The 14,225-nt window shown below is 40.9% G+C and overlaps 2 protein-coding genes across 3 annotated transcripts; both read left to right on the top strand.

Annotated features, from left to right (window-relative positions):
- The first annotated feature begins 4,672 nt into the window (after window positions 1-4,672).
- On the top strand, window positions 4,673-8,363 carry asb5a (ankyrin repeat and SOCS box containing 5a). Of its 2 annotated transcripts, none has more exons than XM_035766514.2 (7): window positions 4,673-4,935; window positions 5,330-5,409; window positions 5,494-5,601; window positions 5,835-5,985; window positions 6,757-6,891; window positions 7,221-7,412; window positions 7,656-8,363. In XM_035766514.2, exons 1-7 carry the CDS (start codon window positions 4,887-4,889, stop codon window positions 7,781-7,783), a joined length of 843 nt encoding a protein of 280 aa, XP_035622407.1. In that variant the 5' UTR covers window positions 4,673-4,886; the 3' UTR covers window positions 7,784-8,363. The 2 variants fall into 2 exon arrangements, with proteins under 2 accessions (XP_035622407.1, XP_035622399.1); XM_035766506.2 differs by having other exon boundaries at window positions 4,673-5,242.
- Window positions 8,364-8,491: 128 nt separating this feature from the next.
- Window positions 8,492-13,625, top strand: spata4 (spermatogenesis associated 4). Its single transcript, XM_035766542.2, has 6 exons — window positions 8,492-8,827; window positions 11,182-11,311; window positions 11,590-11,708; window positions 12,831-13,051; window positions 13,229-13,342; window positions 13,444-13,625. Exons 1-6 carry the CDS (start codon window positions 8,727-8,729, stop codon window positions 13,536-13,538), a joined length of 780 nt encoding a protein of 259 aa, XP_035622435.1. The 5' UTR covers window positions 8,492-8,726; the 3' UTR covers window positions 13,539-13,625.
- The last annotated feature ends 600 nt before the right edge of the window (window positions 13,626-14,225 follow it).

The raw sequence follows: 14,225 nt of genomic DNA, 5'->3' as shown, positions 1-14,225 counted from the left end.
CAACCGTTGTGAGGGTGGGACACCGATCTGTAGAGATGGGTGGAATTTCTTTCCCTCTTAATGCATTTGAGCCAATCAGTTGTGTTGGGACAAGGAATGGGTGGTATACAGAATATAGCCCTATTTGGTAAAAGACAGAGTTCGTATTATGGCAAGAACAGCTCAAATAAGCAAAGAGAAACGACAGTCAATCATTACTTTAAGACATGAAGGTCAGTCAATACGGAATATTTCAAGAACTTTTAAAGTTTCTTCAAGTGCAGTTGCAAAAACCATCAAGTGCTATGATGAAACTGGCTCTCATGAGGACTGCCACAAGAAAGGAAGACACAGAGTTACCTCTGCTGCAGAGGATAAGTTCATTAAAGTTACCAGCCTCACAAATTGCAGCCCAGATAAATGCATCACAGAGTTCAAGTAACAGACACATCTCAACATCAACTGTTCAGAGGAGACTGCGGGAATCAGACCTTCATGGTCGAATTGCTGCAAATAAACCACTACTAAAGGACACCAATAAGAAGAAGACACTTGCTTGGGCCAAGGCACACGTGCAATGGACATTAGACAGGTGGAAATCTGTCATTTGGTCTGATGAATCGAAATTTGAGATTTTTGGTTCCAACCACCGTGTCTTTGCGAGACGCAGAGTAGGTGAATGGATGATCTCTGCATGTATGGTTCCCACCGTGTAGCATGGAGTAGGAGGTGTGAGGGTGTGGGGGTGCTTTGCTGGTGACACTGTCAGTGATTTATTTAGAATTCAAGGCACACTTAACCAGCATGGCTACCACAGCATTCTGCATTGATATGCCATCCCATCTGGCTTGTGCTTAATGGGACTATCATTTGTTTTTCAACAGGACAATGACCCAACACATTTCCAGGATGTGTAAGGGCTATTTGACCAATAAGGAGAGTGATGGAGTGTTGCATAAGATGACCTCCACAATAACTCAACCCAATTGAGATGGTTTTGGATGAGTTGGACCGCAGGGTGAAGGACAAGCAGCCAACTACTTTGAAGAATATAAAATATATTTTGATTTGTTTAACACTTTTTTGGTTTCTACATGATTCCATAGTGTTGATGTCTTCACTATTATTCTACAATGTAGAAAATAGTAAAAATAAAGAAAATCAAAACCCTTGAATGAGTAGGTGTGTCCAAACTTTTGACTGGTACTATAAATATAAACGCAGGAAAAAAAGAAACGTCCTCTCACTGTCAAGTGCATTTAATTTCAGCAAACTTAACATGTGTAAATATTTGTATGAACATAACAAGACTAAACAACTGAGACATAAACGGAACAAGTTCCACAGACATGTGACTAACAGAAATCGAATAATGTGCCCCTGAACAAAGGGGGGGTGGGGGGTAAAAATCAAAAGCAACAGTCAGTATCTGGTGTGGCCAGCAGCTGCATTACGTACTGCCGTGCATCTCCTCCTCATGGACTGCACCAGATTTGCCAGTTCTTGTGAGATATTACCCCACTCTTCCACCAAGGCACCTGCAAGTTCCCGGACGTTTCCGGGGGGAATGGTCCTAGCCCTCAGCCTCCGATCCAACAGGTCCCAGATGTGCTCAATGAGATTGAGATCCAAGCTCTTCGCTGGCCATGGCAGAAAACTGACATTCCTGTCTTGCAGGAAATCACGCACAGAATGAGTATTATGGCTGGTGGTGGCATTGTCATGCTGGATGGTCACGTCAGGATGAGCCTGCAGGAAGGGTACCACATGAGGGAGGAGAATGTCTTCCCTGTAACGCACAGCGTTGAGATTGCCTGCAATGACAACAAGCTCAGTCTGATGATGCTGTGACACACTGTCCCAGACCATGATGGACCCTCCACCCCCAAATGGATCCCGCACAAGAGTACAGGCCTCAGTGTAACGCTCATTCCTTCAACAATAAACGCAAATCCGACCATCACCCCTGGTGAGACAAAACTGCGACTTGTCGGTGAAGAGCACTTTTTGCCAGTCCTGTCTGGTCCAGCGACGGTGGGTTTGTGCCCATAGGCGACGTTGTTGCCGGTGATGTCTGGTGAGGACCTGCATTACATTAGGCCTACAAGCCACCAGTTCAGCCTCTCTCAGCCTATTGAGGACAGTCTGAGCACTGATAGAGGGATTGTGCGTTCCTGGTGTAACTCGGGCAGTTGTTGTTGCCATCCTGTACCTGTCCCGCAGGTGTGATGTTCGGATGTACCAATCCTGTGCACGTGTTGGTAGAAGTGGTCTGCCACTGCGAGGACGATCATCTGTTCGTCCTGTCTCCCTGTAGGGCTGTCTTAGGCGTCTCACAGTACGGACATTACAATTTATTGCCCTGGCCACATCTGCAGTCCTCATGCATCCTTGCAGCATGCCTAAGGCACGTTCAAGCAGATGAGCAGGGACCCTGGGCATCTTTCTTTTGGTGTTTGCCAGAGTCAGTAGAAAGGCCTCTTTAGTGTCCTACGTTTTCATAATAGTGACCTTAATTGCCTACCATCTGTAAGCTGTTAGTGTCTTAATGACCGTTCCACAGCTGCATGTTCATTAATTGTTTATGGTTTATTGAACAAGCATGGGAAACTATGTTTACAATGAAGATCTGTAATCTGTTGTATTTTTACTAATTATCTTTGAAAGAACCGTGAAAAAGGGACGTTTCTTTTTTTTGCTGAGTTATATATATATATATATATATATATATATATATCAGATATATACATATATAAGAATTGACATCCATATATAACCAATGGAAACATCTGTGGTACTGCAGTAGAATATGTCAACATTCATTTGATAAAAAAAGCATTGCTTGTGGATTTGCCTTAGCTACTGTAGAGTATTGCCTATTGGTGCAAACAAGATAACACTTTGAATGAAATTGTTATACAATAGAGCATTGCCATTATCATCCATTAAATGTTGATAGACCAGATGCAGTGCCTTCAGAAATAATTCCCACCCCTTTTCTTTTTTCACATTTGGATTAAATTGATATATTTTTGGGGTCACCGGCCTACACACAATACCCCATGTCAAAGTGGACATGTTTACAAATGATTTCAAAATGAAAAGCTGAAATGTCTTGAGTCAATAAGTAGGAGTGAAAATGTGCTTATCAAGTCACATAATAAGTTGCATGGACTCACTATGTGTTCAATGGTAGTGTTTAACATGATTTGGGAATGACTAGCTTATCTCTTTTCCCCACACATACAATTATCTGTAAGGTCCCTCAGTCGAGCAGTGAATTTCAAACACAGATTCAATCACAAAGACCAGGGAGTTTTTCCAATGCCTCGCAAAGAAGGGAACCTATTGGTAGATGGGTTAAAAAAAAGAGCAGATATTTAATATCCCTTTGACTATGGTGAAGATAGTAATTACACTGTGGATGGTGTATCAATTAATTGGATAACAGTCCAATGCATTCAGTCCACCTTCCTCAGTATACTTTACATCTACTTTTCTTAAATAATGATGTTTATTTTTCCATATAAAGTTGAAATTGGCTTGGTTAAAGCTTGAACGTTTGAACACAGAGTTTGTTGTACTGTCTTTTGTTCGAACCTTCCACATCCAAGAAATGTTTGCCCACCCTTGAGCCCCTGGGAATACGTGTGAATTCAAATACTAGGATTGCTCTACTACCGCCAGATGGCGCTATTTTTCCTTATGTCGATTGATGACAAACGATGGCAGCCGGGCTAATACTAGGAAAGCTATTTTGATAAAGAGTTATGTCCAAACAAACATTGCAGAAAACAAGGTAAATCAAAACATTATACGGTCATGTTTAATGGCAATTTGTTGATTGTTGTTGGACTACATGGCTAATTCAGCCAGGCTGAAAATAACTAAAGAGAATGGAATGAAATACTGGCAAAATCTCCGACCTTCCCAACGAATAGTGGAACTATACTGTTCTCTGCTGCATTTAATCTACAACATTTATGATATTACCCTGCCATGCCTTTAACCAACTCTCACTCCTTTGTATCAATAATGCTTTAATAGGTCAGAGATGCTGAAATGGGCACTTTGTCTTTTTCATATTCAGTTGGAAGCTTCACTTTATTGTTGGCATTTTCCTTGTTCCTGGATTAAAAATGCACTCACAGGGGTTGGGTTAAATTCGGAAGACTTGTTGCGGTTGAATGCATTCAATGGTGTAACTGACTAAGTATCTCATTTCCTTCCTTGTAACTTGATTCTGGACAATGCTCAGATTTACTAGTTGAATTTAGCACCTAACATGCCTTGGAACCAGTAGTGGACACTGATTACATGATGATATTGACTGCTGAAACTTCCATCATTTAAATGACACTCCACTACACCACAATGAGAATTAAACTATTTTAACACAGACACAGAAGTTCAGTGAGGACCACTTGAGAGTGGCATATGATCCCCTCCCCTATAGCAGAGCCTGTTAAAAAGAGGGGGCAATATGACAGCGAATCCTTTCACGTTGCTCCATTATTCCAATGTTTACCTCACCGTAAACATTTACCTCACCGTACTGGCTCTGTTCTCCCCGTACTGGCTCTGATTTTGGTCAAGGACACAGTGAGTACCCATATCTCTCTACTGTATTAGTATATTGTCACAACAACAAAAAATATTATCACAATAATGATTATTTATAATTTGGCTACTGTGAATAATGCATATACTCACTTTGTTGACCTGAACATGCAAAGTTGCTGAAACATAATAACTGTGTATACGGTACATACCAGTCAGGCTCATTTCTACCCTAAACTATTAATAGAACGGCCCACCCCCCTTGCCCTAGTTTTCATTCCTGACTGACTGTGGTCTGTAGGCAGACCTGCAGACCAAAACAGCACTTAAGCTGAAAGGGAGCACCAATGCAGCAAACAGCAACACAAAATCAAATCTTGTTGTGCGTTATTAAAGGTCAGTGATGTAGCTAGATGTAGTTTACACTAGTTTTCCAAGAACATGTTTTGTTTCTGATTTACAGTGGCTTGGTCTTCCATTAATACACCAAGTAGGTTAGGCTAGTTCAAGAGAAAATAGATTTGACGGTTATTGCCAATGGAGACATATTGGCTCACCCTCAATTGGACAACATGGATCCTTAGTACTCTACCTTATATGAAGTGAAATAGAATAGAAGTGTCATAGATCAGTGATATGGAGAAAGGTAACAATGATGATGCAGTCTGGAATGCATCTGGTGCTATTCTGGATATTGACCCAGGTGTGTGTGCCCTGTGAAATGGAATCATTCTTCAAAACTGTGAGACGGTGAGCTGTGGTATGTGACAAGCATTTGTGTTTGCTGCAGGGTCCTGGGCAGACCGCTCACCCTTACATGATGCTGCATGCCAAGGTCGTCTCTTAGCTCTGAGGAATCTCATTTTACAGGTGAGCCAAAGGTAATCCAATTCAGTGTGCACCCACTGCTTACTTTCTGCAATGTACTACGGTTGTGTTCTGCTGCTCCCACAGGGCCACAATGTAAATGTAGTCACTATAGACCATGTGAGTCCTCTGCACGAGGTCTGCCTTGGAGACCATGTAGCATGTGCCAGAGCTCTGATCGCTGCAGGAGCCAATGTGAGTCAATGGAGAAGATCTGTTAATAATCAAGATAACCTTCTATTTTTTAAACATGAAACAGTAATCATTTGTACTAAATAATACATTTAATAAATAGCTTAATAAATGTCATTAATAAAGCTTTTGCAAAATACATCTTGTTCTCTGTTATTTGTTATTTTTTTCTCTGCCCCAAAATGGTGCTGCGTTATTCAGCTGAGCGGTCAGAGTTAACATGAGACTCTGTGCAGGTGAACGTCACCACCATTGATGGGGTGACTCCTCTTTTCAACGCGTGCTCAGTGGGCAGTGTATCATGTGTAGAGGTCCTCCTGGAGAACGGGGCAAAACCCCAGGCTCTGGTATTTCAGCCCTCGCCCATTCACCAAGCCAGCAGTAAAGGTATGCTCAGTACCCTTATCACTCCAACATCCTTATCTTAATGAATCTAGTATGAACCCAATGAACCTGGATGAATGACAAGGGCTGCTGTATTGAAGCCACCGCACCGTCACCTTGGTAATACTCCTCTATTGTAAAAAAGATTTTGCAAGCTATAGAAATGCATTTATTCATGTCTAAATTAGTTTATTCTATTAAAGACACTTAATGCATACTTTTAAATTATATTATGTGAGCTAAACATATATTGTATATTTTTTAAATTTGTATATATATATATACATATAAACATTTAAAACATTTTTGTGAGTACTAATGTTACTGTCCCCACTACAAAAAAATACTTAAATACATGTTATCTTGTCCTTGAAACATTTAATTGAAATACTGTTGAATTCCATTTATTCCTATGAGGTGTACCAATATGGCGGCCGGTGGCTTTAAAGCCTCTCATTGGCTAATACTTAGCATCAGCAATCCATGGTTTATTTACATCATTGGTATGAACCTTCAAGTGTACTTCACTGACCATTTGGGCTGTATGCTAACTTGGGATTGAGGCAAATACATAAAACTTAAAAATCTGAATCAAAATATCACAAATCAGAGTACAGTTTTTGAGATACTCTGACTTTAATTATGTTGTGTATGTCCCATGGTGCTTAGAGGAATCCTCATATTCCGGGTACAGAAATAATTAGCTAAAACACCAACCGTAATAATTGGAAAGCTGACAGTAATGACTTCCATGTATGTGCCTACGGTCGGTAGGCAGCAGTGGGTGTGTGGAGACTCTAATCAGATGGGGAGCCGACGTGGACTTTGACATTCCTCACCTGGGAACGCCCCTCTACACCGCCTGTGTCTCTCAGGAGATAGAGTGTGTCCAGAGGCTGCTGAGGGAAGGTGAGGCACGTGCACATCTGCTCTGACAAATCACCATAGCCAGGTATGATGAGAGGAGGAGAACTAGTGGTAAGATTATTACTGTCTCCCCAAGTGGTGAAATGTATTGTACCTGTATAGCACTCTCACTATGGCCACATCCACCACTAATGCTGTAGTAGCTCAGAGCATCTTCCCATTTCTACACCACTAATATGTTTAACCCACCTGGATAAAAGTCCAAATCCATCATGTTATGACATCGATAAAGTACTTCTTTCCTGTAACTGAATGACATAGGACTATTAAATGTGTGTTATATCCATACCTTGGTTTACGCCTCCACACAGGAGCAAATGTACAGAAAGGTAGATATATGGAGTCTCCCTTACACGCTGCCGCTGAGAAGGACTGCACTGCCATTGTTAAGCTGTTGTTGGACTTTGGGGCAGATATCCATGCCAGGAACATTGAGTTCCAGAGACCTGTGGAGGCTGCTCCCCCCAGCAGCCTGACAGAGGGGTTTCTACTGGTCTATGAGGGTAAGTTCTATAGGCCTATTCACAGTCATCCTTAGAAATCAGTGAATTCCTATAGCCAAAGTATCGTAGTGTTATTGGTTAATCACCCAAGTCAAACTAGCTGTCCATTATATGTTTAAAACTAAACCATCATTGTCTGGAATAGAATATCATGTGTTCAAGCAATAGCAAACTAGCTGGGCTGTAGTGGATTTGGTTGAATAGCATGATATGTTTTCCCTTCTCCCTTCCACATTTCTGCAGCCACGCCCCAACCATTGAGTCAGCTGTGTCGACAGCGTATCCGTGACCGTGTGGGCCGTGACAGGTTTCACCTCATCAACCATCTTCCCCTTCCCAACCCCCTCAGGAACTACCTCCAGTACATATGATGAGCTTAGAACGTCACAATCTCAAAGGCAGCCTGCAAGGATAGAAGGAGCACTACTTGCACTTGAAGCAATGAAATACATACTTGATTTAGCCTATACCAGGTTTTAGGATGGTTCACAAGAAACTGCTAAAATTTGGGGTTGGAGCAATGACCAGCAATCATGGTTTGCTATGAACATTTTCAAGGGAGAGTTTCATTTAAATCCAGAGCTGGACTGTTTAAAGGCACTTAGAAAATGTGTTCCTCATCAATATTTTGCAGCAGGTTTATAAATTAATCTGTTGCTGGCTCATATGCTCATACAATAACACAATTTAAAGTGCTTTCATATTATGGAAAATACATTTAATTTGGATTGTTATATTAACATGGTTTATCACGTTATATATTTTAGATTAGACCTGTGCATCTGCAAAACTTGAAATTCACCTAAATCTTTACTATTATCATTGAGAACACTACTCCTACATTCATATCCTCAAAAATATAGATATAAACTTGCTTGCTTTATGTGTTTTATGTGTGATCTTATTGTCTGAGCTGCTTGCTATTATTTTATTAAAACGTTTTGGATTCCACGTATTTGCAAGTCTTTCAAAGGCAAGCAGCTCTCTTCAGTGTGCGCAACATTTTCTATTTCCAGTGGGTGGCAACAATGTACCTTCCCGCGATACGTTCACCTTTCCAGGAGAAAGAACAAGTAGTAATGCCGTTGCTATGGAACTGTTGATAAACATGTCAAATGTGCCATATGAGCTAGTAAGCTCGTTAGCTTAGCTAGTTCGTGTGCCACAAATGTTCTATAAGACACAGTATTATATAGCAACAATTTAACGAAATACTGAACCAGAAAAGTTAGACCAATAGTAACGTATCTTATCATTTTGTAAGCGTGTGTGGCTGGTTCATAGACGCTAGCTGAATTAACATTACAGCTGACAATGGCTTACGCACAGCCTCCCAAAAAGACAGGACTGCCACGAGAAGTTCTGAAGTGGCTCCAAAGCCTGGATTTGTCATTTTCTCCAAAGAATATGCGCAGGTGAGTGTACATTAGCAAATTGCAAAGCGTGTCTATTATGTGAAATATAACTTGAGAGTTGGTCTATCTAACCAAGTAACCTTAGGGGGACAGTCGGATAAATTGAGCCACCTTTGTTTCAAGGAAACAACACACAAGATATATAATTTGACCAAATATTGAGGAAGTGTCACTTTTCATGTAGTCTGTGAAGGAATAAACCACATGGAAAAAGTGGTAAGCAAGTTAGGTAAACAAATGTATATATTTTAAATTAGATTAGAGGTTTAATGATGCTTGTATCTAAACCAAAGTAGATCATTTTAAGATTGTTCTATTGGGGTCTCTATAAGCTTTAATATGACGTTCTACACCTAGCTTGAAAGTGCATATTGTAGTTGTGTTGGCTATAGTCAACATGTTTGCATTGGGGTAAATTGAGCCAATGGCTATGTTGTAAATTTATCCAAATGTGAAGTTGAACAAATTGAAGTGTTTTCTTCCCAGAAAAAAAACATGTGTTAAAAGATGCTTTAAATTATCAAAAGACAAAAAAGCGATTGTTACTGTGTTTGGGAAATAAAAATAGACGTGGTTTCAAAAAGGTAACTATAGTGGTAATATTCCATTCAGTACAGAAATGTGTAGGCAGCTTAATTTACCCTGTACAGGGGCTCAACATACCCCATACCCAGGATAAGTTGTGCCAAGACACCGCTTTTTTTTGGATAAGCAATAACTTTCAAAACTGTAATGTTTACAGAAATTCTGATTATTTCCATAATGAATATACAGTGCATTCAGAAAGTATTTAGACCCCTTGACTTTTTCCACATGTTATGTTAGCCTGATTCTACAATGGATTAAACAAAAATAATCTCATCAATCTACAGTTACAGTATGTATATCTTTTTTTAGCGCCATTTACATAAGTATTCAGACCCTTTACTCAGTACTTGGTTGAAGCACCTTTGGCAGCGATTACAGCCTTGAGTCTTCTTGGGTATGACGCTACCAGCTTGGCACACCTGTATTTGGGGAGTTTCTCCCATTCTTCTCCGCAGATCCTCTCAAGCTCTGTCAGGTTGGGTGGAGAGTGTCACTGCACAGATATTTTCAGGTCTCTCCAGAGATGTTCATTTGGGTTCAAGTCCGGGCTCTGTCTGGGCCACTCAAAGACATTAAGAGACTTGTCCCGAAGCCAGTCCTGCGTTGTCTTGGCTGTGTGCTTTGGGTTGTTGTCCTGTTGGAAGGTGAACCTTCACCCCAGTCTGAGGTCCTGAGCGCTCTGGGGTAGGTTTTCATCAAGGCTCTCTCTGTACTTTGTCCCGTTCATCATTCCTCGATCCTGACTTGTCTCCCAGTTCCTGCCGCTGAAAAACAGCCCCACATTATGATGCTGCCACCACCATGCTTCACCGTAGGGATGGTGCCACGTTTCCTCTAGATGTGATGCTTGGTATTGAGGCAAAATAGTTCATTCTTGGTTTCATCAGACCAGAGAATCTTGTTTCTCATGGTCTGAGAGTCTTTAGGTGCCTTTAGGCAAACTCCAAGCGGGCTGTCATGTGCCTTTTACTGAAGAGTGGCTTCCGTCTGGCCACTCTACCATAAAGACCTGATTGGTGGAGTGCTGCAGAGATGGTTGTCCTTCATAAGGTTCTCCCATCTCCACAGAGGAACTCTGGAGCTCTGTCAGTGACCATCGGGTTCTTGGTCACCTCCCTGACCAAGGCCCTTCTCCCCCGATTGCTCAGTTTGGCCGGTCAGCCAGCTCAAAGAAGAGTCTTAGTGGTTCCAAACTTCTTCCATTTAAGATTGATGGAGGCCACTGTGTTCTTGGTGACCTTCAATGCTGCAGAAATGTTTTTGTACCCTTCCCCAGATCTATGGACAATTTCTTGGACCTCATGGCTGAGTTTTTGCTCTGACATGCATTGTCAACTGTGGGACCTTATGTAGACAGGTGTGCCTTTCCAAATCATGTCATATCAAATGAATTTATCACAGGCGGACTCCAATCAAATTGTAGAAACATCTCAAGGACGATAAATGGAAACAGGATAAACTGGAGCTCAATTTCGTATCTCATAGCAAAGGGTCTGACTACTTATGTAAATAAGGTATTTCTGTAAAATAATTAAAAATATAAATCTAAAAACCTGTTTTTGCTTTGATATTATGGGGTATTGTGTGTAGATTGATAAGGAAAAACATTAATTTAATCAATTTTAGAATAAGGCTGTAGCGTAAATAATGTGGGGGGAAAAGGAAGTAGTCTGAATTCTTTCTGAATGCAGTGTAATGAATATAAAAAAAAGGCTCAACTTATCCCACTCTCCCCTATGTTATGGAGTAACATTTCCCTTCACCAGGGATTTCTCCAATGGCTACCTTGTGGCAGAGATGTTCTCCTGGTATTATCATGAAGACTTCCCCATGCACTCCTACAACAATGGTACATCACTTCCAACCAAACAGGGCAACTGGGCACAAATAGAGAGGGTAAGAGTTGGAGGGTATGGCCAGGTAGCCTCTGTCATCTCTTCTGTTCTGTTATCACATTACACTCCTTAGCTAAACAGACTTGAACCCAGACTAACGGACAGTAACAAAATAGTAGGTGTATGAGTACAAATAAACTGGTGGGTATAATCCTATGTCCACTTGCAAAGTCAATGTTTTTGCTGTGAGAAGGCTGTCTTTCTATACTACTGACATCCTGTCTTTTCTTTTGTTTGTCATGTTGAATAATGGAGAATCCATTTCTACTCTCTTATCAGTTTCTAGTGAAACAGAACATCCATCTGCAAAAGGAAGTTCTGGACGGGACCATCCACTGCAAGCCAGGAGCAGCGGAGCTTCTAGTGCAAGAGATTTACACCATCTTAACTAACAGGAGGTGGGACATTTATTTAACCTTTATTTAACTAGGCAAGTCAGTTAAAAACATTGTTATTTATAATGATGGCCAAACCCTAACCCGGATGAAGCTGGGCCAATTGTGCACCACCCTATGGGACTCCAAATCATGGCCTGTTATGATACAGCCTGGAATCGAACCAGGGTCTGTAGTGACGCCTCTAGCACTAAGATGCTGTGCCTTAGACCGCTGCGCCACTCGGGAGCCTTAGCATGCTCAACCAATTCAAATCCTCTCCTTTTCATCAATACATTAGGATTACAATAGGCTTTATCAAGAGAGTGAGACAATGGGTTGTCTGTTTTCCAATTGTTACGGAGCTGACTATCCTGGCTAAAATAAATACAATGCATAGACGCTAACTGATCAACAAGTGATTCTCTTCCTTAGCTTTGTGAATCTAGACTGTCTGCTGCACTTACAATAGTTTCACTGGTGAGCATTGTGGTCAGTCTGGTTTAACCAGGCTTTGTTTTACTGCTTTCCAGATCCAGTTCCTCATATTTTTCCATAGAAGCACAAATATCATACCCCCCAAAAAATGTGTGCATCTGTAACTTTCTCACTCATCATTATTCATGATTCATTCAGGATTATCCATAATCATGGTAGCATCTCCATTAATGTAGATGTGTTAAGGAACATAATCTATTCTTATTTACAATAAAAGTAAAAAATGACACTACATTATTTACCAATAATTTCTATTGGGCACAAACTAATCTGAAACACAACCAAAACAAACAGCAAATGCACCTAAGAAGTCGGTGGAGTCAGAAGCTTGATGTAATGAATAAAGTTCCTTGTGTGTTATGAATATGGGACCAAATACTTAACTTTTTACTCCTTTAATACACATATAAGTGAAATGGGGGGACTATGTCCAAAAAGCGCTGCAATTTCTAAACTGTTCACCCTATATGGATGAAAATACCTTCAACTTAAAGCTGCCGGTCTGCACTTTAACCTCATTGTCATTGTTTTATTTCAAAAGCAAACTTTCATAGTATAAAACCCGAAAGAAGAAGAAATGCTTCACTGTCCCAATAATTATGGAGGGCACTGTAGCTGATAAAACGTATATACTGTATAACTGTCCAGGATCAAAGGGATCCAGGGCAGGGAGATTGACTTCACAGACAGGGACTACCAGGAGCAGCTGCCCATGCTAGCTCGGGCCACAGCCTCCAAGGCCATCAAGAACAACCTGCGGCTGACCGAGGTCATAGCCGAGCCCAACATCTCCACCAATCAGAGGAAGGTGCAGGCCATCATCCACATGCACCTGGAGCAGAGGGCGGCCGAGAGAGTCCAGAACCCCAGTGAGTGCACCAACAATCGGGATAGAGTAGGGTTCTTGGATAGACCATGAGGCTGGTAACATTAGGGTTGGGATTCGACAGGACTATCATGTGATTGTGATTCAATGCTACTGTTATTCAAATACAAATAATGTAATTGAATTGGGATTTAAAAAAAACTGCATTTGTCTCTGGCAGAGCGCTTCAACGTGAAGCCCACCTTGGGAGAACTGGCTGTGAGACTGCCCCCATCTTCTCACCACGGAGATGACAGCTCCGATAGCAATGCCTCAGTACAAAGTGGAACCGCAAGTAAGTCATTCACATAGTTTTTTTCACCACCACCAGTTTTACAGAGTCTACACTGTAGTCTCTTTTATTTCTCATCACTTACTTTTTCCTCCCTTCTATAGAGTCATGTGAACCATCCATCAGGAGTAAAGCCAGTGTCCATTTCAAGGAGATTGAGGTGCGTCAGACGGACAGACGCTCGCTGATTGCAATTTAAAAGGCCAGGATATTCAGCCGTTTGGTGTGTATTTGTGAGAGATGCCTCTGATACGATACCTCTAATAAAAGTACCTTTATACCTCTATTTCTGTAATATAAGTACCTCTATACCTCTATTCCTCTAATTAAAAGTACCTCTATACCTTTATTCCTCTAATAAAAGTACCTCTATACCTTTATTTCTCTAATAAAAGTTCCTCTATTCCTCTAATAAAAGTACCTCTATTCCTCTAATAAAAGTACCTCTATACCTCTAGTCCTCTAATAAAAGTACCTCTATTCCTCTAATAAAAGTACCTCTATACCTCTAGTCCTCTAATAAAAGTACCTTTATTCCTCTAATAGAAGTACCTCTGAACGAATACAAGTACAGCAGTTCTCAATGACTATCTTGCAAGATATTACCTTAGGGGTGTTGTTTTACTAGTTATTCACTAGTCCATTAGTTACAGTACTTCAACCATGAGTAGTTGCTCTAAAACTACAATTTCACGGGGTTACCAGTAGGTGGCGGTGCTGTGTCTGGTTTATAATTATGGGTGAGGCAGGTTGAAAACCAAAGCACGATCAACGGTAATTTTGATAAATGCATTCTGTATTACAGATCCGTGCTTTTCACAAATGTCTGTTAACATTCCAGTTATTACCTTCATAGCAGTGACTAACAATGGACAATATATTGTCT

The sequence above is a fragment of the Oncorhynchus keta genome, chromosome 4 (genome assembly GCF_023373465.1).
Source record: "Oncorhynchus keta strain PuntledgeMale-10-30-2019 chromosome 4, Oket_V2, whole genome shotgun sequence".
NCBI lineage: Eukaryota > Metazoa > Chordata > Actinopteri > Salmoniformes > Salmonidae > Oncorhynchus > Oncorhynchus keta.
Note: the sequence above shows the minus strand (reverse complement) of the source record. Positions and strands in the feature narration are given on the sequence as shown.

Coding starts and splice junctions, on each gene's coding strand:
- asb5a (XM_035766506.2), top strand. CDS start 5,176: ATGGAGAAAGGTAACAATGATGATGCAGTCTGGAATGCATCTGGTGCT. Junction 5,986..6,756: donor TCACCAAGCCAGCAGTAAAG/GTATGCTCAGTA, acceptor TACGGTCGGTAG/GCAGCAGTGGGTGTGTGGAG. Junction 6,892..7,220: donor CCAGAGGCTGCTGAGGGAAG/GTGAGGCACGTG, acceptor GCCTCCACACAG/GAGCAAATGTACAGAAAGGT.
- spata4 (XM_035766542.2), top strand. CDS start 8,727: ATGGCTTACGCACAGCCTCCCAAAAAGACAGGACTGCCACGAGAAGTT. Junction 8,828..11,181: donor TCTCCAAAGAATATGCGCAG/GTGAGTGTACAT, acceptor TCCCTTCACCAG/GGATTTCTCCAATGGCTACC. Junction 13,343..13,443: donor AGTACAAAGTGGAACCGCAA/GTAAGTCATTCA, acceptor TCCCTTCTATAG/AGTCATGTGAACCATCCATC.